Source organism: Salvelinus namaycush, chromosome 1 (genome assembly GCF_016432855.1).
Source record: "Salvelinus namaycush isolate Seneca chromosome 1, SaNama_1.0, whole genome shotgun sequence".
NCBI lineage: Eukaryota > Metazoa > Chordata > Actinopteri > Salmoniformes > Salmonidae > Salvelinus > Salvelinus namaycush.
This window is the reverse complement of record NC_052307.1, coordinates 40,329,706-40,355,267: the sequence shown is the minus strand read 5'-3', so window position 1 is coordinate 40,355,267 and position 25,562 is coordinate 40,329,706. Positions and strand designations below refer to the sequence as shown.

Here is a 25,562-nt window from a genome sequence, read left to right as displayed (position 1 = left end):
TAACAGCATGGAATATGTGTCCCTCATGGGATTTGAATCCTCAAACGTTGCCTTGTCAGGTTCAACCCACTGAACCACTTACAGTAGATCACAAAACCTGAAAGTGTTCAATGTCTTTATATAGCATGCCTCCGAGCAAGGCCAAAGCTCTGACTAAAACTGGAGTGGAAACTACCAAACAGGAGTTACACATCTACTTGAGTGAGTCCACCTAAAATGTTTATGTAATGTTTTGGTTACTAGATCTGCATCCAGCAGGGCTGGAAGGCTCCCAAGGGTCGTTTTGACGTGCTGCCCCTCCTGCTGCAATCCAATGGGAACGACCCAGAGCTGTTTGAGATCCCTCAAGACCTTATTCTGGAGGTGCAGATCACCCATCCCAAGTGAGTTAGACGACACACACACACACACACATGTCCAAGTGTCATAACAGAGTGATACAGGAACAGAGGCTGGGTTGGGGTGTGTTCCAATTGTCACGCTAACATACCACACAGACACACACCCACAATGTCACCAGTCTTCAGGCACAGAGGGAGTTTCATCCCCAGCACATGGCATCCTCGATCAAACAAGCTCCCAGAACTGTCCTTCGCCACCCCCCATCTCCCCCTGCATCAGTTTAGTTGGCCTCAACTCTGTTGCCATGAAGCTGTGATGGCTCTCTGCTACTGCGTAGACCGTCCCCCATGGGCCACTCAGAGCCTGTGTGGCACCAGGTAGATGGATGTAGGGCCAGTACTTTCAGAAGCGATTGCAGGTGTTTTTGCTGTGAGCATGTGATAATGTTAGTTTTGGCTGCGCTCCTGTACTTCTTGGCTGTGTATCTACTAACCACAGTGTAGGAGCAAATTGCCTTGTAGAACAATACACACCACATCACAGTAGGCAGATATCTAGCATCTCTTGGAGAAATCCTTCATTTCTTTGTACATGCATACAGTATTTTCTTTCCATGACGTGCTATACAAACTTTCAATATCAGAATGTAAGCTTGTCACTAATCTCTTCCCACGGCTTTTTGCAGTTTATTGTCATGAATCTTGTCCTGGAGGCAGAACTGAGTGATTTCCGCTTAGATAGGCCGACTGCAAAGTCAAAATGGGCTATATTGTAAAAATGTAGCAGTGTGGTTTAAAATCAGATTTTATGACTGTGGCTGTGCCAACTACTGACCGCTTTGCAGAGCTGCCTCCAGAACAAGATCCACGCTGATATGTCGGCTTTTCACCAAGATAAGAATGTGCACTTTTACATCGATTCAGAATGTAAAATGTTCAACTCTTAGCAGTATAGAATTGTTGAGATGGAAGCACCTTGAGTTGAACAACAGAAGCCAAGTCAGCTTCAATTTAAGCTGTATATAATATGTACCCTTAAACATCCTCTACATACCTTGACAACAAACCTATTTATTTGAATCAATTAGTCATGATATGACACATTCACCATCACTCCTCCAAACCTTGACTGTTCATTTGAACGTATCTCTTTGTCTTTCTATGCTTGTGCATACAGGTATGATTGGTTCAAGGACTTGAATCTGAAGTGGTACAGCCTACCTGCTGTATCTAGCATGCTGCTAGAGGTGGGGGGGCTGGAATTCACCGCCTGTCCGTTCAGTGGCTGGTACATGGGTACAGAGATCGGAGTCAGGGACTTCTGTGACAGCTCTCGTTACAACATCTTGGAGGTATTATGATCATTTTCTAAAGCATTTCTAAACATGTATAAGCATCCCTTCGGTGGCTGGTACATTGGCACTGAGATTGGTGTCAGGGACTTTAACAGCTCTCGTTACAATGGTTAAATGCCACTATTTTGACATTCTGAAGTGACCATGAGGTATTACAGTGTTACATATGTTATGCGTGGGGTTTGGAAGGGAATTTGCAAGAGTTGTGAGTGGACTTTTTACTATAATATTTACTATGATATTTACTAGAATCTATAATATGTTTTACTGTAATCTGTTAGGGCTTTTAAATAAATGTTATGATACGTCTTCAATACTTACCAGTGTGGCGGATTAATCTGATATCATGACAGCATACATGCAGAGCTAACATTCATCACTTATACTCTCAATATTCATGCAATAGGTTTCCATAACACATCAAAATATACACGGAGTATACCAAACATTAAGAACACCTGCTCTTTCCATGACAAACTGACCAGGTGAATCCAGGTGAAAGCTAGGATCCCTTATGGATGTCACTTGTTAAATCTTCTTCAATCAGTGTAGATGAAGGGGAGGAGACAGGTTAAAGAAGGATTTTTAAACCTTGAGACATGGATTGTGTATGTGTGCCATTCAGAGGGTGAATGGTCGAGACAAAATATTTGAGTGCCTTTGAATGGGGTATGGTAGTAGGTTCCAGGCACACCAGTTGATGTCAAGAACTGCAACGTTGCTGGGTTTTTCATGGTCCAGAGTTTCCCGTCTGTATCAAGAATAGTCCACCACCCAAAGAACATGCAGCCAACTTGACACAACTGTGGGAAGCATTGGCATCAACATGGGCCAGCATCCATGTGGAACACTTTCGACACCTTGTAGAGTCTATGCCCTGAATAATTGAGTCTGTTCTGAGGGCAAAAAGGGGGGGGGGGTGTAATGTTTGGTATACTCTGTATTTAATTATTTTATTTGTTTTATATCAAAATGGATAGTTTTCCTGGGAACAGCAAGTCTTCACTCTATTGTTGGTCCGATGATATCTTGTTTTTTCACAAACAGTATGCTGCAGCATGGTGACTAGAGCATGTCAAGCTTAGAGGCTGTAGATATAATACATGGATAAAATATGTACGGATCTGGTTGTGCTGTTGGTATTCAGCCAATGTATTAGCATAACCATTATAATGACGGTAATATTTTGTTTTCAGAGTTCCAAGGCGAAGGGTAACTTGAGCTGTTCTCAGTCATTTTCCCTCATCTCATGTTCCCATCTCAAGCCCCATGCACTCCCTTCTGCTAAATGCAGGTTTACCCATATACAGAATTGTTATGATAGATGTGAGCTACTATGGTAAATGTTCTTATTTTAATGCAGAACATGAGGTACTTCTAAAAAGGTTGTTTTTTTACTTTAATGTCTCCATTTTAGAACATTTCTCCATTATAGAATGTAAAATGATGTCTTTAGGGTATTCAGGCTAATTGTGAAATGTGATACTGACTGCAACCACTTACCCGTCACTCAGGATAGCCTTATCACAACCTGCTTACATGAGGGATAGCATTAGTTGCTTGTCTTCTATGTACTGTATTTGATTGTCAATTTTCTATGTAGCTTTACAAACAACAGGACTTACCTGTCACGTAGGTTTTTCACACCAGTTTACTTGAAGGATAATGTTGACTGCTTATCTTCAATGTAACAGTGAATACGATAGCATTTTGTGAACAGCGATAAGAAGAGTAAAATGTCACCCTAATTGAAATCTCACTTATCCTGTTTGTGCCGTCTGGCAGATAAGGCAGAGACATGATCTCTCCACATGACCATCTCTGATGGTCTAAAGACTGTTTGGCAGTATGGCCCCAACTTAGCTTCAGTTCTTTCAATTATTTGTCACCATGGGGATAAACCAGAATCTTTCAGAGTACCTCGAAAAAACCAATCATACACGTCTGTTCGAGACAGACTGGTCGAGTGGCGAATGAGGGAGCCCCTAACCTCATACTAATGAGCCACTCGCCTGCCCTCTTCCTCACAGAACAGTTATACTTTGCTCTCTTCAGCACGGCTTGATCGGTTTTCCTGTAACTTTTTCAGTGGCGTTAAGGTTTCACCGCCGAGTGCAGGGTTATCTGTTTTGTTGGGTGACTTCACCAAAAGGAAATTTTTTGCTTCAGGTAAGAATTTGCTTCACCGCTTTTATTCCTTCATCTCCTGTTGTAGCTAGCGTCAAACTGCTAGCTGCTGAGACTTGGCTAGCTTAGCTGCAAGGCTTAGCTAACCTGGCTAGCTCTCGGCAAGGCTAGCTATCCTACCGACTAGCTTATCTACCTGGAAGGGTAGAATTACTAGTTTGCTCGCTTGTTTAGTTAAACCCTCCACCGGCATTGAGTAGACTGTCCATCCTAGCATCACTGCTTATTGGTCGAGAGCCAGTCTTTTGTTTGTAAGAGCAATAGCGCTAGCTTCCTTTGGATAACTTTGTGCTAACTACCTATGCTACCAGCCCATGTGGTGATCGCCAGCTATGTAAACATTGTTTATAGGATTAGCTTATCCTGCTAGCACTGTGCTAACTAGCTAGGCTTCTAGCCCAAGTGGCGAACGCTAGTCTCTTTTCCCTTTGTTCTCGGATTAGCTGTTTCTTGGAACCATGGAACCTGCTAGCACGGCCCAGTGGGTACCAAGCAAGGCCCATGTACCAGCACAACCTTGTCAATGCAGGGTGACCATTTCGGGTAAGGACACACTCCCTGTGTGTCGTCTGCCTGGGTGTCTAACACGCGGAAGCAGTGTTCAGTGTCATGCATCCTTTATGTGTTTCTTTGCTGTGAACACCCTCTGCTGTAGAGTACACAGAGCAGCCCAATGTGGTTCGTCCCACTCTTAACTCGAGCGATGAGACTGCCTCGCAGACCCAGCCCTCATGGGCTGACATCATGGATGGCTACCCCAAGGAACTTCACTGACTTTTCCAGGGCTTTGCCCCAGAGGAAGGGGAAGGGGGGGGGGGGGGGGGGGGGGGGGCAAAGCCCTTCATCGACTAGGATAATGGCGACCTCCTCCAGACAGCGGCGGAGGACGAGGGGCAAGCCGCTCTGCCGCTCTTCCGCCTTTAGCGGAGCATCAATAGCAGATGACAGATATTCACTCATTTATGTCTGGAAACGGGCAGCGACCAGACTCAGTATTGAGTGGCCCAAACCCACGGGGGTGGCAGCGTGGAAAGGGACTGATACGGCAAACTCCTCACAGCTATCCCCAGCTTGCCTTGGGAAGCCAAATGCAATTGGTATAAACCTTTAACTGGCACGGTCCAAACCAGACTTGTGTGTTTTTAGACCACCTTTACTCCACACACAGAGACGCATACACTGCTCTCCCAAGCCCTACATTTGGCAAATCTGACCATAACTCTATCCTCCTGCTTACATGCTAAAACTAAAGCAGGAAGTACCAGTGACTCGCTCAATACGGAAGTGGTCCGATGATGCAGATGCTACACTGCTGTTTTTCTAGTACAGACTGTAATATGTTCCGTGATTCATCCAATGGCATTGAGGAGTATACCACCTCTGTCACCGGCTTCATCAATGAGTGCATTGAGGACGTTGTCCCCACAGTGACCGTATGTACATATCCCAACCAGAAGCCATTGATTACAGGCAACATCCTCACCAAGCTAAAAGCAAGAGCTGCCTCTTACAAGGAGCAGGACACTAATCTGGAAACTTATAAGAAATCCTGCTATGCCCTCAGATGAACCATCAAACAGGCAAAGCGTCAATATTGGACTAAGATTGAATTCTACTACACCGGCTCTGCCGTTCGTCAGATGTGGCAGGGCTTGCAAACTATTACGGACTACAAAGGGAAACCCAGCCGTGATTTGCCCAGTGACGCGAGCCTACCAGCGGAGCTAAATGCCTTTTATGTTCGCTTCGAGGCAAGCAACACTGAAGCATGCATGAGAGCTTTTCCGGACGACTGTGATCACACTCTCCATAGCCGGTGTGAGCAAGACTTTTAAACGGGCCAACATTCACAAGGCAGAGGGGCCAGACGGATTGCCAGGGCGTGTACTTAGAGCATGCGTGGACCAACTGGCAAGTGTCTTCACTGACATTTTCAACCTCTCCCTGACTGAGTCTGTAATACCAACATTTTTCAAGCAGACCACCAGTCCCTGTGCCCAAGAACACTAAGGTAACCTGCATAAATGACTACCAACCCATAACACTCACGTCGGTAGCCATGAAGTGCTTTGAAAGACTGGTTATGGCTCACAACACCATCATCCCGGAAATCCTAGAGCCACTCCAATTCACATACCGCCCCAATAGATCCACAGATGACGCAATCTCAATCGCACTCCATACTGCCCTTTCCCACCTGGACAAAAGGAACACATATGTGAGAATGCTGTTCATTGACTACAGCTCAGTGTTCAACACCATAGTGCCCACAAACTCATCACTAAGCTAAGGACCCTGGGACTAAACACCTCCCTCTGCAACTGGATCCTGGATTTCCTGACGGGCCGCCACCAGGTGGTAAGGGTAGGCAACAACATATCCGCCACGCTGATCTTCAACACCGGTTCCCCTCAGGGGTGTGTGCTTAGTCCCCTCCTGTACTCCCTGTTCCCTCGACTGCGTGGCCAAGCATGAGTCCAACACCGTCAGTTTGCTGATGACACAACAGTGGTAGGACTGATCACCGACAATGATGAGACAGCCTATATGGAGGAGGTAAAAGACCTGTCAGTGTTGTGCCAGGCCAACAACGTCTCCCTCAATGTGAGCAAGACAAAGGATATGATCGTGGACTACAGGAAAAGGAGGGCCTAACAGGCCCCCATTTACATCGACGGGGCTGAAGTGGAGCGGGTTGAGAGTTTCAAGTTCCTTGGTGTCCACATCACCAACAAACTATCATGGTCCAAACATACCAAGACAGTTATGAAAAGGGCACGACAACACCTTTTTCCCCCTCAGGAGAATGAAACAATTTGGCATGGGTCCCCAGATCCTCAAAGTTCTACAGCTGCACCACCGAGAGCATCCTGACCGGTTGCATCACCGCCTGGTATGGCAACTGCTCGGTATCTGACTGTATGGCGCTACAGAGGGTAGTGCGTACCGCCCAGTACATCATTGGGGCCAAGTTTCCTGCCATCCAGGACCTACAGTGGTTCCTCCTTTAAAAGTTGCGTGCTTGCACCGCGGGACTTAGAGGTACCCAGGGTCACAGCTTCATTGCTCCAGACCACCACAAGGGGGAGTTAGAGCACTCATTAGGCATTTGGGTCCCAAGGTTTTTATATGACCAATCATATTGAGTGGTTCCAATAACGAATTTTGATGCGAGCCTTCCTTGTGGCGTTCTTCAACAAAGGTGGCTGACAAAACATTACGGTGGAACCAGATGTAAGTTGTTATAACGTCATAATGAGTCAAGCAAAACATTTACAATTGAGAGGAATATGTTAGTTAATGTAGAGACAAGTTTGTGCATATTCTTTTGTCATAAAGTTAATTTACGAAAATCGCTATTTAGCAAGTTGTCTGACTAGCTAACATTAGCCAGCTAGCTAGTGTTAAGAGAATGAATTTGTAATTCGTTTTGTTTAATGTTTTTGGGACTCCTGGGAACCAGCAAACCAGGCTGTCATCTTGTGAAACGGTGGATGTAAAGAATCTAGCTAGCTAAAGCATTTACTGCAAATTGAATGTACAATTGTGTAAGCTTGCCTTGCAATTTAGTTGAAGTAACATAGCTAGCTAACTATTTACTTGATTATTGTGTAGTGGAGGATAAAAATAACTGTATGCCTATGGATGTGTAGCTAGCTACAGTATGTAACCGTTCTGTGTATGAACCCTAAAACATTAGGTTCTGAACTAATATTCATACCAATCTATGAACCTCAGCTATCATAGTTGTTGTATCAACTTCAAGTCTGAATGGCATTAATGAAGCCTATGGATAGAGTAGAATATAATAACGTTATTGTGCAAAGAATGCAAGTCCTATATACACATGTACTGTAGTTATTACCACGCATGAGATTCCCACATTGCAGCCTGTATATTGAATATATTCACTGATCATGTACTCTTCCTAGGCAAATAAAGGTGCGATTCAGGTATGAATCTCAGACATTATTTTTCAGTCATATCAAACTCCATTATTTGAATGATGCTGTGTCTGCTTGTATGTATTACAATTATACACTTCAATAGTGTTTACCACTCCTGCTCCTGGGACATCAATGATTACACATGGTAACTATGCAATAGACTAGAAACGTGATTGATTTGTAATTCATATATACAGAAAAAAACTATGCATATCCAACTCCCTTCATCTGCATTAATCTGAGAACACAGGATAGTATTTCAATGAGATACTTAATTTCAACCAGTGGAGAATGTGAAACGCTTTATTGAAAGAAGTTCATTATCCAGGTGTTATAAATGCATTATAATTATAATAATTGTAATATTATAAATACAAGTTCAGTCTGTACTTCAATGCACATATGGTGTGCATTTTAAAACGAGGAAGAAAGACGAGGTGGGGAGAGAGGTAAGAACAGCGGCAGACAGCATATGATTCATGAATTACAGTGCTACCCCAATATTCTCTCAGTTCGTCACAATTGCGGTGTCTCCTAACCAGCCTTAGGCCCCCAGTTGGCCCGAAGGTTATCTTAAGTGCGGGTGAGGTGACGATGACGGGACTGGCTTCCTCTCTCACATCAAAACATACCTGCAGACGACATGATTAAGCCTTGTTTTTTTATTCTAACACGGTCAGTCATCTTAAATCAGGAGGTGAAATGCAAAACTGACCTTGGATCATTAACTCTGGGACTACTACATCTTTGTCTATATTTCAATGTAAAGCATCTCTTTAATAATACTTCCTGTTGACCCGACCATGTGACATCTCATCTATGATCATGCTGTGCCCTCTGTGTCAGCCAGTTCAGATGCGGGAGGGGTTCACCAAAACAGCTGATATAACCTAGAGGATTTAGGGAGAAGGGGGAGAGTGATGAACATGTACAACAAGACATGCAGAGATGGAGAAAAAGAACACAGGACAGTTTAATTACCTCTGGGTATGGACACTTTTGCCAGCAATGAAGCTTCCACGGCCTGTTTCTCAGACAGTGAACATCTGGCAATATCTACATGTTTGACCCCTTGGTCAGCTCACTCTCTGAAAGTAAAGAAAACAGCTTATTTTTTATAGATATGAAAACAATAACTGAGATATGACCGTTCAATCTAAAGCAGCAGATGTCATTTTTAGGATACGTCAATACAGCCCAGTTGTCACGCCCTGACCTTAGAGATCCTTTTTAATTCTCTATTTTGGTTAGGTGGGTAGTCTAGTTTTTTCATTTCTATGTTGGCCTGGTATGGTTCCCAATCAGAGGCAGCTGTCTATCGTTGTCTCTGATTGGGAATCATATTTAGGCAGCCTTTTCCCACTGGGTTTTTGTGGGATCTTGTCTATGTCTAGTTGCCTGCGAGCACTACATTAGTTTCACGTTTCGTTTTGCTCTTTATTGGTCCATTAATTCAACCAACGATCGTGACACCAGTGCTGCTTACCTGAGATGCCATCTTCGTAGGTGTACGCTTTGACTTCCTTTGTGTCGGAAGAAAGTTGCTTTCAGAACAGAACAATTATTTTTGATTGAAAACAAAAAGGTTTTGCTCTCGACACAAATGTACCTCCATAGCATATAACAATTTGCCTGTGAATAACCACACCTTCATAGAAACGTGCTACAGTATGGAGAATTCTTGACGCACAACCGAAAATGCTGCCATATCCTGCCAGCACGCCCGCAGGCGAGCCACTCAGGAGCAGAATGATGACACATGGAAGAGGGAAAGGAATGCGATAGGAACAGCAATTTGTTGCAAGTTGGGGAGCAGGGCTAATAGCTGAATAGACTATTCAAGCTTTACTAAAGATTTGCCCTAACGACCAAGGGGTAGCTTTCTACTCAATGTAATAAAGTAATGACTTTTCAAATAAGTTACCTTGCACGTTATGTTGGCTGACAATTTGTTAGCTACGCTGTCCTTACGAACCACATAGCATATCATTACAACAGTACGTACCAGTATGTTAGCTAGCTACCTAACGTTAGTAGTTCTAAATAAAACTTGCCAGTATATTTCCATCCCTAACTATAACATTTTCCGACAAGATAGAACTGCCAAAGGGGGTGGAGTTCGCCTGCAGAGTTCTGTCTTACTATCCAGGTCTGTGCCCAAACAATTTGAGCTTCTACTTTTAAAAATCCACCTTTCTAGAAACAAGTCTCTCACAGTTGCCGCTTGCTATAGACCACCTTCTGCCCCCAGCTGTGCCCTGGACACCATATGTGAATTGATAGCCCCGATCTATCTCCAGAGCTTGTGCTGTTAGGTGACCTAAACTGGGACATGCATAACACCCCGGGCATCCTACAATCTAAGCTTGATGCCCTCAATCTCACACAAATTATTAATGAACCTACCAGGTACAACCCCAAATCCCTAAACACGGGCACCCTCATAGATATCATCCTAACCAACCTGCCCTCCAAATACACCTCTGCTGTCTAAACCAGGATCTCAGCAATCACTGCCTCATTGCCTGCGTCCGTAATGGGTCTGCGGTCAAACCACCACCCCTCATCACTGTCAAATGCTCCCTAAAACACTTCAGCGAGCAGGCCTTTCTAATCGACCTGGCCCCGGTATCCTGGAAGGATATTGACCTCATTCCATCAGTAGAGGATGCCTGGTTATTCTTTAAAAATGCTTTCCTCACCATCTTAAATAAGCATGCCCCATTCAAAAAATGTAGAAACACACCTGACTGCCCTTGTCCAGCACAAAAACATCCTGTGGCGTACTGCATTAGCATCGTAAAGCCCCCGCAGTACGCAACTTTTCAGGGAAGTTAGGAACCAATATACACAAGCAAAGGTTAGCTTTTTCAAACAGAAATTTGCATCCTGTAGTATTAACTCCAAAAAGTTCTGGGACACTGTAAAGTTCTGGGACACTGTAAACACTGTCACCACCGATAAATCCACTATAATTGAGAATTTCAATAAGCATTTTTCTACAGCTGGCCATGCCTTCCACCTGGCTACCCCTATTCTGGTCAACAGCCCTGCACCCCCCACAGCAACTTGCCCAAGCCTCCCCCATTTCTCCTTCACCCAAATCCAGATAGCTGATGTTCTGAAAGAGCTGCAAAATCTGGACCCCTACAAATCAGCAGGGCTAAACAATCTGGACCCTCTCTTTCTAAAATTATCTGCCGAAATTGTTATTACTAGCCTGTTCAACCTCTCTTTCGTATCGTCTGAGATCCCCAAAGATTGGAAAGCTGCTGCGGACATCCCCCTCTTCAAAGGGGGAGACACTCAAAAACCCAAACTGTTATAGACCTATATCTGTCCTATCCTGCCTTTCTAAGGTCTTCGAAAGCCAAGTTGACAAACAGATCCCCGACCATTTTGAATCCCACCGTACCTTCTCCTCTATGCAATCTGGTTTCCGAGCTGGTCATGGGTGCACCTCAGCCACACTCAAGGTCCTAAACGATATCATAACCGCCATTGATAAGAGACAGTACTGTGCAGCTGTATTCATCGACCTGGCCAAGGCATTCGACTCTGTCAATCACCACATTCTTATCGGCAGACTCAACAGCCTTGGTTTCGCAAACGACTGCCTCGCCTGGTTCACCAACTACTTCTCAGATAGAGTTCAGTGTGTCAAATTGGAGGGCCTGTTGTCCGCACCTCCGGCCGTCTCTATGGGGGTTCAATCCTCGGGCCGACTCTTTTCACTGTATACATCAATGATGTCGCTCTTGCTGCTGGTGATTCTCTGATCCACCTCTATGCAGACGACACCATTCTGTATACTACTGGCCCTTCTTTGGACACGGTGTTAATAAACCTCCAGATGAGCTTCAATGCCATACAACTCTATTTCCGTGGCCTCCAACTGCTCTTGAATGCAAGCAAAACTAAATGCATGCTCTTCAACCGATCGCTGAAAAACGGCTTAAGAACGTTGGCTAAACTGGAACACTAGCGCGAGCCCATAGCAAATTAATGAAATCGAATGTTCGCAGAGCCTGTTTTGACTGGAGTGATGCTTAGAATTCCATAAAAAATGTATCCCTTTTTATTTTACCACTACAATCTGTTCGTCGGACGAAACTGGAAAAAAACTACTTGTGTAGAAAGTAAACATCCGCACCTCGATGGTGTCAACTGTGTTTATGTCTGCGTAATGAAAAAGTAGGGATAAAATAAGCATTTCTGTCTATTTCTGGTCTAGGGATCGATGACAAACAAGCTCACTTACATAATTACAAAGAGGAGATTCTCCTGATTTAAAATGGTGCCCGTGTAACAGTTTTAGCTTTCGTTCCTCTCCTCGTCCCTACCTGGGCTCAAACCAGGGACCCTCTACACACATAGACAACAGCTACCCTTGAAGCATCGTTACCCGTCGCTCCACAAAAGCCGCGGCCCTTGCAGAGCAAGGAGAACAACTACTTCCAGGTCTCAGAGTGAGTGACGTTACAGATTTGAAACGCTATTAGCGTGCACCCCGCTAACTAGCTCAAATCAAATTTGATTTGTTACATACAAATGGTTAGCAGATGTTAATGCGAGTGTAGCGAAATGCTTGTGCTTCTAGTTCCGACCATGCAGTAATATCTAACAAGTAATCTAACCTAACAATTTCACAACAACTACCTTATACACACAAGTGTCAAGGAATGAATAAGAATATGTACATAAAAATATATGAATGAATGATGGCCGAATGGCATAGGCAAGATGCAGTAGATGATATAGAGTACAGTATATACATATGAGATGAGTAATGTAGGGTATGTAAACATTATATAAAGTGGCATTGTTTAAAGTGGCTAATGATACATTTATTACATCAATTTTTCCATTATTAAAGTGGCTAGAGATTTGAGTCAGTATGTTGGCAGCAGCCACTCAATGTTAGTGATGGCTGTTTAACAGTCTGATGGCCTTGAAATAGAAGCTGTTTTTCGGTCCCCGCTTTGATGCATCTGTACTGACCTTGCCTTCTGGATGATAGCTGGGTGAACAGGCAGTGGCTCGGGTGGTTGTTGTCCTTGATGATCTTTTTAGCCTTCCTGTGACATCGGGTGGTGTAGGTGTCCTGGAGGGCAGGTAGTTTGCCCCCGGTGATGCATTGTGCAGACCTCACTACCCTCTGGAGAGCCTTATGGTTGTGGACGGAGCAGTTGCCGTACCAGGCGGTGATACAGCCCGACAGGATGCTCTCGATTGTGCATCTGTAAAAGTTTGTGTTTTTGGTGACAAGCCGAATTTCTTCAGCCTCCTGAGGTTGAAGAGGCGCTGCTGTGCCTTCTTTACCACGCTGTCTGTGTGGGTGGACCATTTCAGTTTGTCTGTGATGTGTATGCCGAGGAACTTAAAACTTTCCACCTTCTCCACTACCCTCCCCTCTGCTGTTTCCTGAAGTCCACGATCATATCCTTTGTTTTGTTGACATTGAGTGTGAGGTTATTTTCCTGACACCACACTCCGAGGGCCCTCACGTCCTCCATGTAGGCCATCTCCTCGTTGTTGGTAATCAAGCCTACCACTGTAGTGTCGTCTGCAAACTTGATGATTGAGTTGGAGGCGTGCATGGCCACACAGTCATGGGTGAACAGGGAGTACAGGAGAGGGCTGAGAACGCACCCTTGTGGGGCCCCTGTGTAGAGGATCAGCGGGGTGGAGATGTTGTTACCTACCCTCACCACCTGGGGATGGCCCGTCAGGAAGTCCAGGACGAAGTTGCACAGGGCGGGGTCGAGACCCAGGGACTTGAGCTTAATGACGAGTTTGGAGGGTACTATGGCGTTAAATGCTGAGCTGTAGTCGATGAACAGCATTCTTACATAGGTATTACTCTTGTCCAAGATGGGTTAGGGCAATGTGCATTGCGATTGCGTCGTCTGTGGACCTATTGGGGCGGTAAGCAAATTGGAGTGGGTCTAGGGTGTCAGGTATTTGATTGCCTTGTGGAGGGAATAGCTACGCTGTTTGTATTCGGTCATGTTTCCGGTCACCTTGCCCTGATTAAAAGCAGTGGTTCGCGCTTTCAGTTTTGCGCGAATGCTGCCAACAATCCATGGTTTCTGGTTTGGGAATGTTTTAATAGACGTTGTGGGTACAACATCACCGATGCACTTGCTAATAAACTCGCTTACCGAATCAGCGTATTCATCAATGTTGTTGTTCGACGCTATGCGGAACTGATCCCAGTCCACGTGATCGATGCAATCTTGAAGCGTGGAATCCGATTGGTCGGACCAGCGTTGAACAGACCTGAGCACAGGTTTCCGGTTTTAGTTTCTGTCTATAGGCTGGGAGCAACAAAATGGAGTTGTGGGCAGCTTTTCCGAAAGGCTGGCGGGGGAGGGCTTTATATGCGGCGCGGAAGAATAACAATGATCCAGGGTTTTGCCAGCCCGGGTCGCTCAATCAATATGCTGGTAAAATTTATGGAGCCTTGTTTTCAGATTAGCCTTGTTAAAATCCCCAGCTACAATAAATGCAACCTCAGGATATGTGGTTTCCAGTTTACAGAGTCAAATGAAGTTCTTTCAGGGCTGTCGATGTGTCTGCTTGGGGGGGAATATATACGACTGTGATTATGATCGAAGAGAATTCTCTTGGTAGATAATGCGGTCGGCATTTGATTGTAAGGAATTCTAAGTCAGGTGAACAAAAGGACTTGAGTTCCTGTATGTTGTTATGATCACACCACGTCTTGTTAATCATAAGGCATACATACCCACCATTTCACACCGGTTACACCTGACTTGAAAAAAATATAAATATACACATTGCGAGATATTTGGCGAAATAGACAGACATTACTATTTTTCCCCCATAGAAAACAATGGGAAGACCACAGAGTTCCAATATAATTTTTGTTGTTTACATGTTGTTGTTTACATTTTAACTATAAAACAACGTGAGCAGGTCTCATTGGCAAAAATAGCGGAGCAGGCATTGTGACGTTGAACAATAAGCTCGGAATAGAACGTTCGGAAGGCCAGTTGGTGCCACGGTGCTCAATAGAACTAATAGGAGCTGGCAGGGTGAAAAATGCACTAAAATAAAGCCTGTTTTTTTGCGATTACTTCAAAACGACTGCCTTACCAGCTCTGTTAGGGCGAGTAAAATGGTCAGTGGTCTCATTTGTGTCTGGAAGTAGCTAGCCAACATTAGCTTGGGTGCTTGACTGCCGTCAACGCTCAAATCATCCCAACTCCTCAGCCCGAACGTCCAGTGTGCGCTCCGAGAGCGAAACGGTCTGAATTTACATACTGACAATTTTTCTCTGAATGGAAACACCATAATATTAATCAAATTAATTAAGCCAAATTTCTTAAAATCAAATCCCATATACTATGTTATTACAAAAAAGGTTTTAAATTCTCTGGTGATGCCAATACAGAATACTGTAATGAAACAGGCAGGGAGCAGGTCTCGAACCCTCGACCTTCTAGCCCGAAGTCCAGCGCTCTATCGACTGTGCTGCAAAAGCATGCCCGAGCGGCAGACTCGATATCCGCGCTTATAAACCCAGGGTCGTTACACTACTCCCTCCTTTCAAAGAGCGCATCCTCGCGCTAGCTTGCGACTCAACGTCTTATAGGAACGTGATCACCGGCCAAGCACACGCACTGTTGTGGATGCAAGGTCCGATCATTTCTGACACCAATGTAATGAAACACAATGAGTCACTTTACCCCTACCGACATGTACAAATTTATCTCGACTAACCTGTACCCCCGCACATTTACTCGGTACAGGGCCCCCTGTATATAGCCTTGTTATTGTTATGTAATTCTACTGTTACTTTTTATTTGGTCAATATTTTCTGAACTCTATTTCTTGAACTGCACTGTTGGTTAAGGGATTGTAAGTAAGCATTTCACGGTAAAGTCTACACCTGTGAAATTAATCCACTCTTACCAAGAGTGCTCTCTGTGTCACGGCTCTCCCCCCGGCTCTAGTTCAAGCAAGGGGGAAGGAAGTCTAATTGTCAATCCCCACCAAGCATTGTCCACATGTTCACCAAGCATTGTCCCCAAGTGTATCAACCAGTGTTGGGGAGTTACTTTTAAAGTAACTTGTTATGTTACTTCCATTAAAAGTAACTTTACTTTTGCATTTTCCGAAAACAGAAAACACTCTGAAGATGCCGTCTTCATTCTTATGCCCAGTAGAGAACACGCACTACCTTTTTTTGAGTGGCTTGCATCCCATTGGTCGTAATCTGTAACTCTGGACTATACTAACTCAAGTAATAATGACAGACACAATATCTTGGATTTGTACTTCACCTTCTATTACAATATTTTTATGTTTGATTTGTTACATTAAATAAGTATGTAATGACTAAAAAATATTAAGGTAAATCATACGTTTTTATCGGCAGTAAGAAACTGCTAACAGCAAAGAACTACTAGATAACCTGCAAGCAGAAATCAGGTGACTGCCCCTAATGGGAAAGTAAGAACTGCAATTGAAGTAGAGCACGCACAGCTAAATAGGAGAATAGTTGTTCGTGCAGAAACCGAAAGAGCGCAATTTTTTTTTATTGTGCCAACAATGAAAGAGAAATATTGCTTATTTAAAAAAGTAACTGATTACTTCAATTGAAAAAACAAACTCGCTAAGTTACTCTTAATGCTTTTCCTCCCCTCAGCCTCATAATCCACACTCTGGCCAGAGTGAAGGAAGAAGGCTTATTCCTCATCTTGGTAGCCCCTCTGGCAAGCTCTGGATAGCGGAGATCACTCTCCTGCTATACGACGAGGCTTGGCAACTCCTGTTACGCTGTTGACCCAAGCGAACCCAGAAGCAATGACCCTCTGGGCCTGGTCTGTGAGAGGTTAAATCTGGATGCGACAGGCTTGCCTCTTGAAGTTACTGACACAATCCAGAGTGCTAGGGCCCCTTCTACACGCTCACTGTGGTGTGACCGAAAACCTATAATTCCTTACCAATGCTCTGTGTTAGAGGTTTTATGCTTCTTGCCGGACCTTTTGGACAGAGCAAAACCTTTCTCCACTGTTAAGGTCTATCCTGCCGCTATCTCGGCCTGCCATATAAGCTTCAACAAAAACACTGTGGAAAAACACCTCGTTATGTTTCATTAATGGGGCACGTCGCTTACATCCAGTTCTCAAGCTTTTAGCCCCATCATTGGATTGGTCTATTGTGCTTGAGGCCATTTCACAGCAGCGTTTTGCGTACCATTCATGCCTACAGTTTGCCCGGGGCTTTTCCAAGGTCACCTTGTTGCCCAATCCTGCCTTAATGCCCAAGGTTAGCAGGAATTTATTTCTAGGAGTGGCTTCACCGTTTTGTGTCCAGTATGTGCGTTGCGCATATACTTTGATAGGACGAGAGCTTTGCGCTAGAGCGACCAACTCTTTGTGTACTGGGCGCCTCCCTGTAAGGGGAGGCCCCTCTCTCATCAACGGTTGTCTCATTGGATTGTGGAAGCTATTAGACTGGCCTATAGAGCATCCCCTCCTACTTTTATGAAGTTCTACTGACATCACTGTGCCTTCATTGGCGCATACTTTTGATTTGATTTACTGTCCTCATTGCCTCTGAGGGTTAATATTGAGACTGTCCTTCTTCGTAGAGCATGTGTGATACAGGAGTTGGTCATATCCCACAGTGAGATGTTAAAGCAAATAATTGAAAAAGAACGTTGATATTTTGAGTGAGACATCTCACTCGAGCTGGGCGTCATTGTCAAAAATCCATATCGCGATAAATTGCCTGAATTGATGCGTTAACATACCTAAAGATACCTAAAGATAAGTTTATAACATTAATGTGCACCAGTTTTTTTGTTTTTGTCTACTACTACTACTACTACTACTAGTTTGGTGGTTGTAGCTATCAGTTGTCCTATTAAAAATTACCCATATTAGCAAACTTATTTTATTTCAAACTTCACATTTCTCTAGTATAGGCTACTTATCGTAATGAACGATATCAGCCTGCGATAAGTGATCGGTATGGTCGGTGTCGATCATTTTGGGTTTATCGTCCCAGCTCTACATCTCACCACATTCCCCTGCTCGCAAGAGTGTAAGGAAGTTTGGCACCCTCAAGAATGATCAGAGGGCAGGCGAGTGACTTTTTAGTATGAGGGGAGAGGCTCCATCATTTCACCACTCGACCCTGTTGGTCTCCAACAGACGTGTATAATTGGTCCTTCAAGCTACTTCTGGTGAATCTGCATAGTGCGATGTCTCACTCGTAATACCGGAGAACCGGGGTTACGCAAATAACCTTAAGTTATCAACAACAGTTATTGTTATTACAGTATTGTCTTGCCCTGTCCAATAGGAAGTGGCCAGTCTGATGGCTCTGGATACCAGAAAGACCTCTTCTCTATGGAAGGACCAGGCACTGGTGGAGATCAACATAGCAGTTCTCTACAGTTTTCAGGTGATTGCCAAGTGTCCTTGTATTGTATTATCTGCAGATTTCTAGACTGTATATAAATTACAGCCTAAAGCATTATTCTTTAGAAGTCCTTACATTATGTTAGAAATTGTGGAATCTCGGCACCCAGAACCAATGTTAAGGCTGTCACGAGGGACGAGAAATAAAGGTGAAATAGTATGTACTACTAAATGTCAACCTGAAACAATTGCAATGATTGAATTCCTCAGACAGGAACTGATCGCCATTATATGTTCCCAGTCTTCTAAGGTAACCATAGTGGACCACCACTCTGCCACAGAGTCCTTCATGAAGCACATGGAGAATGAGATCAGGGTGCGGGGGGGCTGCCCGGGGGACTGGGTCTGGATCGTACCCCCAATGTCTGGAAGCATCACCCCAGTGTTTCACCAGGAGATGCTCAACTATCGCCTCACGCCATCCTTCGAGTATCAGGTGAGGAGGAATGAGAGTTTGTGTGGCCAGGTCAAAGTAAAATATTTTCTAGTACTTTAGCAGCGTATTTGACATACAGTATGTATTTGACCCCAGGTCAGGATCAGAATATGTCCTTCAAATGTACAGTAACGCCATCCACTGACCTGTATGTTAAGACTATTGTAACTATGTCTCTCTGCTACAGGCTGACCCGTGGAATAACCATGTGTGGAAAGTAAACAATGGGACACCCACCAAGAAAAGAGCCATTGGCTTCAAGAAACTGGCCAAGTGAGTAGAGAGAGAGAGAGTCTTTTCATTACGCCTTAGGACAACATTATGCTTCACCTAGATTGGGGTCAGAGGTCGCCCGTGCAGTCCTGCTTGCTTTTATAGACTGAAGTGCCCACTTGTTTCTAGTCCTCCATTTGGGACTAAGAACTACGACTAAATATAGCATGTTAGTGATTTTGTATCTTATTAGCTCCACTGTAATGTCCAGAGTTCTAAACAGTAATGGAAATGTATTGTATATGTTGTCTATTTATAGTCTTTGTCATATCAAGACTCTGGATTATTCACTACACAACTAGAAATATTTAAAAAAAAATCCAAAACAGATATTTATGGTTCTTCGGTTGAAGGGTACAAATATATTGTAGGGCGGCCAGCTGGTCACCTTTATGTCTGTTTATCCTCCATTTGCTCTTATTCTCCTTTTTTTGCCACTCGTTGAATGGGATGAGACGAGGTAGTGGTACAGACACAGGGAGGAGAGGAAGCTGATCTACTCAATGGTGTAATTCACTCAATCAACCCCAAAGGGAGTAATCAGAACAATGGTGAAAAAAAAGCGTTTCGCTTTTTTCTTTCTTTCGTGCGTTGGGTGGGTTCTGAGCTATTATTGGAATTGCCCCGAGGATACGACGAGCTATGATTGCCATCCGCTGTTTAGTCATGACATGCAGCATTGCCTGTCTGCTTGAGCGAACCACACGAGCGCGGAAGGAAGCTAGTAAGCTACAGTAGGCATCTGAGTTTAGACGACTTTGGGGGGGGAGGGGTAACAAGGTTGTGGTGTAACAAGGTCTGTTTTGCCCTTGATCACTGGTTTTTATTTCTGGTTACATGATATAAAACCTTTCATGAATGAACCATTTAAAAATGTTTATTTATAGCCATTTTATTATGTTGTGAATTATAAATGGATTGTCTCTGTGTGTGCAGGGCTGTGAAGTTTTCAGCCAAGCTAATGGGCCAGGCCATGGCTAAGAGGGTCAAAGCTACGATACTATTCGCCACCGAGACCGGAAAGTCTCAAGACTATGCAAAAACCTTATGTGAGATTTTCAAGCATGCCTTTGATGCAAAGGTAACTTTCTTTTCTTTTTTATATAGCTACCACACAAGTTGAATTTGAGTTGATGTGTCATGTCTATTTTTGATGCTATCTTGAATAGAACATAAACAAAGCCTACTTCAAAACATCCCCCTTAACCACTTTGAGATTTTGAAGCATGCCTTTTGAGGCAAAGGTAAACCACACAGTTTGACTGAGTTTGTGTCATGCCTTTTTTTGGACTTTCTTGAATGACAAAGTAGAGGCCTGCAGATTTGAAAAAAGCGAGGAGACAGTTTTCACACCATGAAGGCGAAGTTACACGGAAATGTGTCTTTTGTCACTTCCCCATTCCCTCTCAAAGCGCCAGGGGACACAGCGACGGAATCAACCCAGCCAAGCGTTGAGCTGTAGTTTAAGATAAGATCATAAAACACTGCGGGCTGTGTAAATGTGTTTGGAAAAAAAATCACAATAAAAACACACAGCTCTGCGGCTCTCAATCATCTAGTGTTTCCCTCCAGGACATCACATCTTCTGTTTCTTCTTCCTATTTGTTAATGTAATCAATCATACGAGAGGAAAGGATCTTCTTGTACTTGAGTCAGACAGGCAGATGCAGAGCGGATGAATGACTGGGCTGGGTTGTGCATTTCCTCTCTTCCTCCCTGTCGTCTTGTCCATCCCCCGTTTCCTCTCGTTCTCTCGGCATGATGGCCTGTAGGCATGAAGGCTGCTAGAGTCAGATGGCGAGTCTGATGCCTGGGTGTTAATTGTATTGCGGCACATTATCACCTTGTTAATGCAAGTAGTGTTAATTAGATACTAGTGCTCTATGGCCTCAGGTCCTGGGCTCATGACCGTGTGGAATGTTTATGTGGTCTTTGAGAGAGGAGGGAAGGGTTGAAGAGAAGTTACTTCCTGGTAACTTGAAATGTTTTGATTTGGTTTTGTCCTTAATGTCTCTGTGGTATTTTGGTAACACTGAGTATTTTTTTTGTCTTGAATATCTGCCGTTTTTTGTTTGTGGGAAATTTTAAATGCATTTTCTATTTTGTTTTATTTCAAAATGACTCTTGTTGACATCACAATGATGACATTGCGTCATGAAATGTGGACATCTTGATTGACACACTCCACTACTATAGGTGATGTCAATGGATGAGTACGACATGGTGGACCTGGAGCATGAAACACTTGTGTTGGCGGTGACCAGCACCTTTGGCAATGGAGATCCACCTGAAAATGGAGAGGTATGATTGACCAGTACTGTGTGTGTGTGTTTAATTCACACAACTACAGTATATACCATCTGTATTTTGGTTACGTTTACATAAGGTAAACCTGCAAACGATTGACTAAGTGTTTTTTTGTGTTTGTGTATAGAAATTCGGAGCTGCCTTGATGGAGATGAGACATCCAACATCTAACACAGAGGACCGAAAGTGAGTGCCCATTCAAACAGAGCATGTTTTTATGGCATGCGTCCCAAATGACACCACGTTCCCTATATAGTACACTACTTTTGACCAGGGCCCATAGTGGGTAGTGTACTATATAGGGAATAGCGTGCCAATTGGGATGTAATCATGGCTGCAGTAATCCTCAGACATCCTCATACAGATTCACAGCATTACTTCTCATCACTTAACCGCAATGGATTTTTTTTGTGAGAGGGAGTGTACCATCTCTTGCCCTTGTGCCCTTGAGTAAGACCATTAACCCCTAAAATAGCTCCAGGGGTGCTGCACTGTGCTCTGTGACCCTGTGCTCCTCCAAAAATGGGTGTTTGTTTTTTGCCTGGGGTTGGGTGGAGAGCAGAAGTATTTGTCTCTACAATGGACTAATAAAGTACTATTCTATACTGAGTGTACTTGTTGTCCCTGTATCTGCCTCTCTCTCAGGAGTTACAAGGTGCGTTTCAACAGCGTGTCCTCCTACTCAGACACCCGCAAATCCTCCAGTGACGAACCTGAGCCCAGGGTCAACTTTGAAAGCACCGGACCGCTCGCCAACGTCAGGTACAGTGAGCAAGCCCAGGATTATGTCAAACAAAATCTGATTGGATTGAAGGGCTAGATTCTATCAGATCCGCACTAGGTGACACCTACATAGTGGTTGTTTTGGCATCGGAGGTGGAACTGCGTTAGGTGGAACTGCATAAGAGCTATCAAATCCTATAATAGAGAAGGGAGTGGTTTGTGACACACAAGCAGCCACTCACCAATAATTACACCTCCAACACTGCCAAAACATCACCTATGGCGATGTTGGCCAATGCGTCTTAAAGCAAATTCTGCTTGAATCTAAGCATAAATATATATTTTTCGCATGAGCAGAGTTTAATAGGTTAACGAAACATCCAGACATGTGAGTACAGGTGATAGCCAAGGTGTTTGAACTGATATGACAGGGAGACAAGCCCCTCTGTCTGAGGAGAACCCGCAGGACATGTCTTCTTAAACCTGATGTCTTTTGATGGGTGTACGGTGATGGGAATGTCTCCTTTTACCATTTCCACCTCTGTGTTTCCGAACACAGACGGGACATCTGGTTCAAGATAACACATAAACATCCCTTTATACTGCCTGTCTGTATAGAGTTCTGTGAATACTGAGGAAGGAAGAAAGCTCTTCTGATCAATTCCCTTGTGTGTAGACGGATAGTGATTTCGACAATTTCAATTTCAATCACAATACAACCACGCATTTAAAATCATCAAAGATGACACACAAACGTTTGAAAAAACATATTTCCATTGTGGTCCTTTTAATGAAATGGTTCAAAAACTTTGCCAACATAGCATTCCTAGACTACACAGTAGACCTAGCTTACTAGGCATACATACTTTGATTACACATTTAACACATAACAAAACATAAGACAGGATGACATTGTCATAGCCATAGAGCATGACTCCCTCAGTAGATCAGAAATCTCAGGCTTCTAAACTGAGTTTGATGATGCAGTTGATGCCAGATGATGGTGATGTATGGTTGTCTGAATCAAATCAGTGTGTCTTTGCATGCCTGTGTACTTGTCGTTCTCTCTCTCTCTCGTTCTCACTCGTTCTTTCTTTCTGTTCTTTCTCTCTCTCCAGGTTCTCAGTGTTTGGCCTTGGCTCAAGAGCCTACCCACACTTCTGTGCTTTTGCCCACGCTGTGGACACGCTGCTCGAGGAGCTGGGGGGGGAGCGCATCCTACGCATGGGGGAGGGAGATGAGCTGTGTGGCCAGGAAGAGTCCTTCAGAAACTGGGCCAAGAAGGTTTTCAAGGTGGGGTGACTGGGCCATTCCTTATGGGGCATATAACACACACGCATGGATGAACATGTAATGCACATGCATGAATATATATAATACCAGTCAAAAGTTTGGACACACCTACTCATTCAAAGGTTTTTCTCTTATTTTTACTATTTTCTACATTGTAGAATAATAGTGAAGACATAAACTATGGAATAGCACATATGGAATCATGTAGTAACCAAATAAGTGTTAAACAAATCAAAATATATTTTGCCTTGATGACAGCTTTGCACACACTTGGCATTCTCTTAACCAGCATCATGAGGTAGTCACCTGGAATGCATTTCAAACCTGCATTTCAAACCTGCAATTCTTTTTCAACAGTCTTGAAGGAGTTCCCATGTATGCTGAGCACTTTTTGGCTGCTTTTCCTTCACTCTGTGGTCCAACTCATCCCAAACCATCTCATTTGGTTTGAGGTCAGGTGATTGTGGAGGCCAGGTCACTCTCCTTTTTGGTAAAATAGCCCTTAGACAGCCTGGAGGTGTGTTGGGTCATTGTCCTGTTGAAAAACAAATGATAGTCCCACTAAGCCCAAACCAGATGGGATGGCGTATCGCTGCAGAATGCTGTGGTAGCCATGCTGGTAAAGTGTGCCTTGAATTGTAAATAAATCACTGATAGTGTCACCAGCAAATACCTCCACATCCTAACACCACCTCCTCCATGCTTTACGGTGTGAAATACAAATGCGAAGATCATCCGTTTACTCACACCTTGTCTCACAAAGACACGACGGTTGGAACCAAAAATCTCAAATTTGGACTCCAGACCAAAGGACAAATTTACACCGGTCTAATGTCCATTGCTCGTGTTTCTTGGCCCAAGAAAGTCTCTTCTTCTTATTGGTGTCCTTTAGTAGTGTTTTCTTTGCAGCAATTCGACCATGAAGGCCTGATTCACATGCTCTCCTCTGAGCAGTCGATGTTGAGATGTGTCTGTTACTTGAACTCTGTGAAGCATTTATTTGGGCTGCGATTTCTGAGGCTGGTAACTCTACTGAACTTATCCTCTGCAGCAGGGGTACAGTGCCTTGCAAAAGTATTCAACCCCTTGGCGTTTTTCCTATTTTGTAGCATTAAAACCTGTAATTTAAATGGATTTTTATTTGGATTTCATGTGATGGACAAACACAAAATAGTCCAAATTGGTAAAGTGAAATGAAAAAAAGAACTTGTTTCAAAAAATTCGAAAAAATAAAAACCTGAAAGATCTAAATAAATAAGATCTGGTGCAACCAATTACCTTCAGAAGTCACATAATTAGTTAGATTGCACACAGGTGGACTTTATTTAAGTGTCACATGATCTCAGTATATATACACCTGTTCCGAAAGGCCCCAGAGTCTGCAACACCACTAAGCAAGGGGCACCACCAAGCAAGTGGCACCATGAAGACTAAGGAGCTCTCCAAGCAGGTCAGGGACAAAGTTGTGGAGAAGTACAGATCAGGGTTAGGTTATAAAAAATATCAGAAACTTTGAACATCTCACTGAGCACCATTAAATCCATTATTAAAATGGAAAGAATATGGCACCACAACAAACCTGCCAAGAGAGGGTCGCCCACCAAAACTCACGGACCAGGCAAGGAGGGCATTAATCAGAGAGGCAACAAAAAGACCAAAGATAACCCTGAGGGAGCTGCAAAGCTCCACAGCGGAGATTGGAGTATCTGTCCATAGGACCACTTTAAACCGTACACTCCACAGAGCTGGGCTTTATGGAAGAGTGGCCAGAAAAAAATAAGCAAACATGTTTGTTGTTTGCCAAAAGGCATGTGGGAGACTCCCCAAACATATGGAAGGGTCAGATGAGACTAAAATTTTGGCCATCAAGGAAAACGCTATGTCTGGCACAAACCCAACACTTCATCACCCCGAGAACACCATCCACACAGTGAAGCATGGTGGTGGCAGCATCATGCTGTGTGGATGTTTTCATCTGCAGGGACTGGGAAACTGGTCAGAATTGAAGGAATGATTGATGGCGCTAAATACAGGGAAATTCTTGAGGGAAACCTGTTTCAGTCTTCCAGATTTTTGAGACTGGGACGGAAGTTCACCTTCCAGCAGGACAATGACCCTAAGCATACTGTTAAAGCAACACGTGAGTGGTTTAAGGGGAAACATTTACATGTCTTGGAATGGCCTAGTCAAAGCCCACACCAGCGGAACCCATCCAACTTGAAGGAGCTGGAGCTGTTTTG

The 25,562-nt window shown here is 43.9% G+C and overlaps 1 protein-coding gene across 1 annotated transcript in view; it reads left to right on the top strand.

Annotated features, from left to right (window-relative positions):
* nos1 (nitric oxide synthase 1 (neuronal)) overlaps positions 1-25,562 on the top strand; it is a 65,184-nt gene that overhangs the window by 21,662 nt on the left and 17,960 nt on the right. The window contains exons 8-17 of the mRNA XM_038988428.1: positions 244-383; positions 1,519-1,693; positions 18,172-18,273; positions 18,532-18,726; positions 18,914-18,999; positions 19,936-20,080; positions 21,196-21,300; positions 21,434-21,492; positions 21,952-22,068; positions 23,148-23,322. Of these exons, the coding sequence (XP_038844356.1) occupies positions 244-383; positions 1,519-1,693; positions 18,172-18,273; positions 18,532-18,726; positions 18,914-18,999; positions 19,936-20,080; positions 21,196-21,300; positions 21,434-21,492; positions 21,952-22,068; positions 23,148-23,322 (1,299 nt within the window). The remainder of the gene's footprint in view (positions 1-243; positions 384-1,518; positions 1,694-18,171; positions 18,274-18,531; positions 18,727-18,913; positions 19,000-19,935; positions 20,081-21,195; positions 21,301-21,433; positions 21,493-21,951; positions 22,069-23,147; positions 23,323-25,562) is intronic.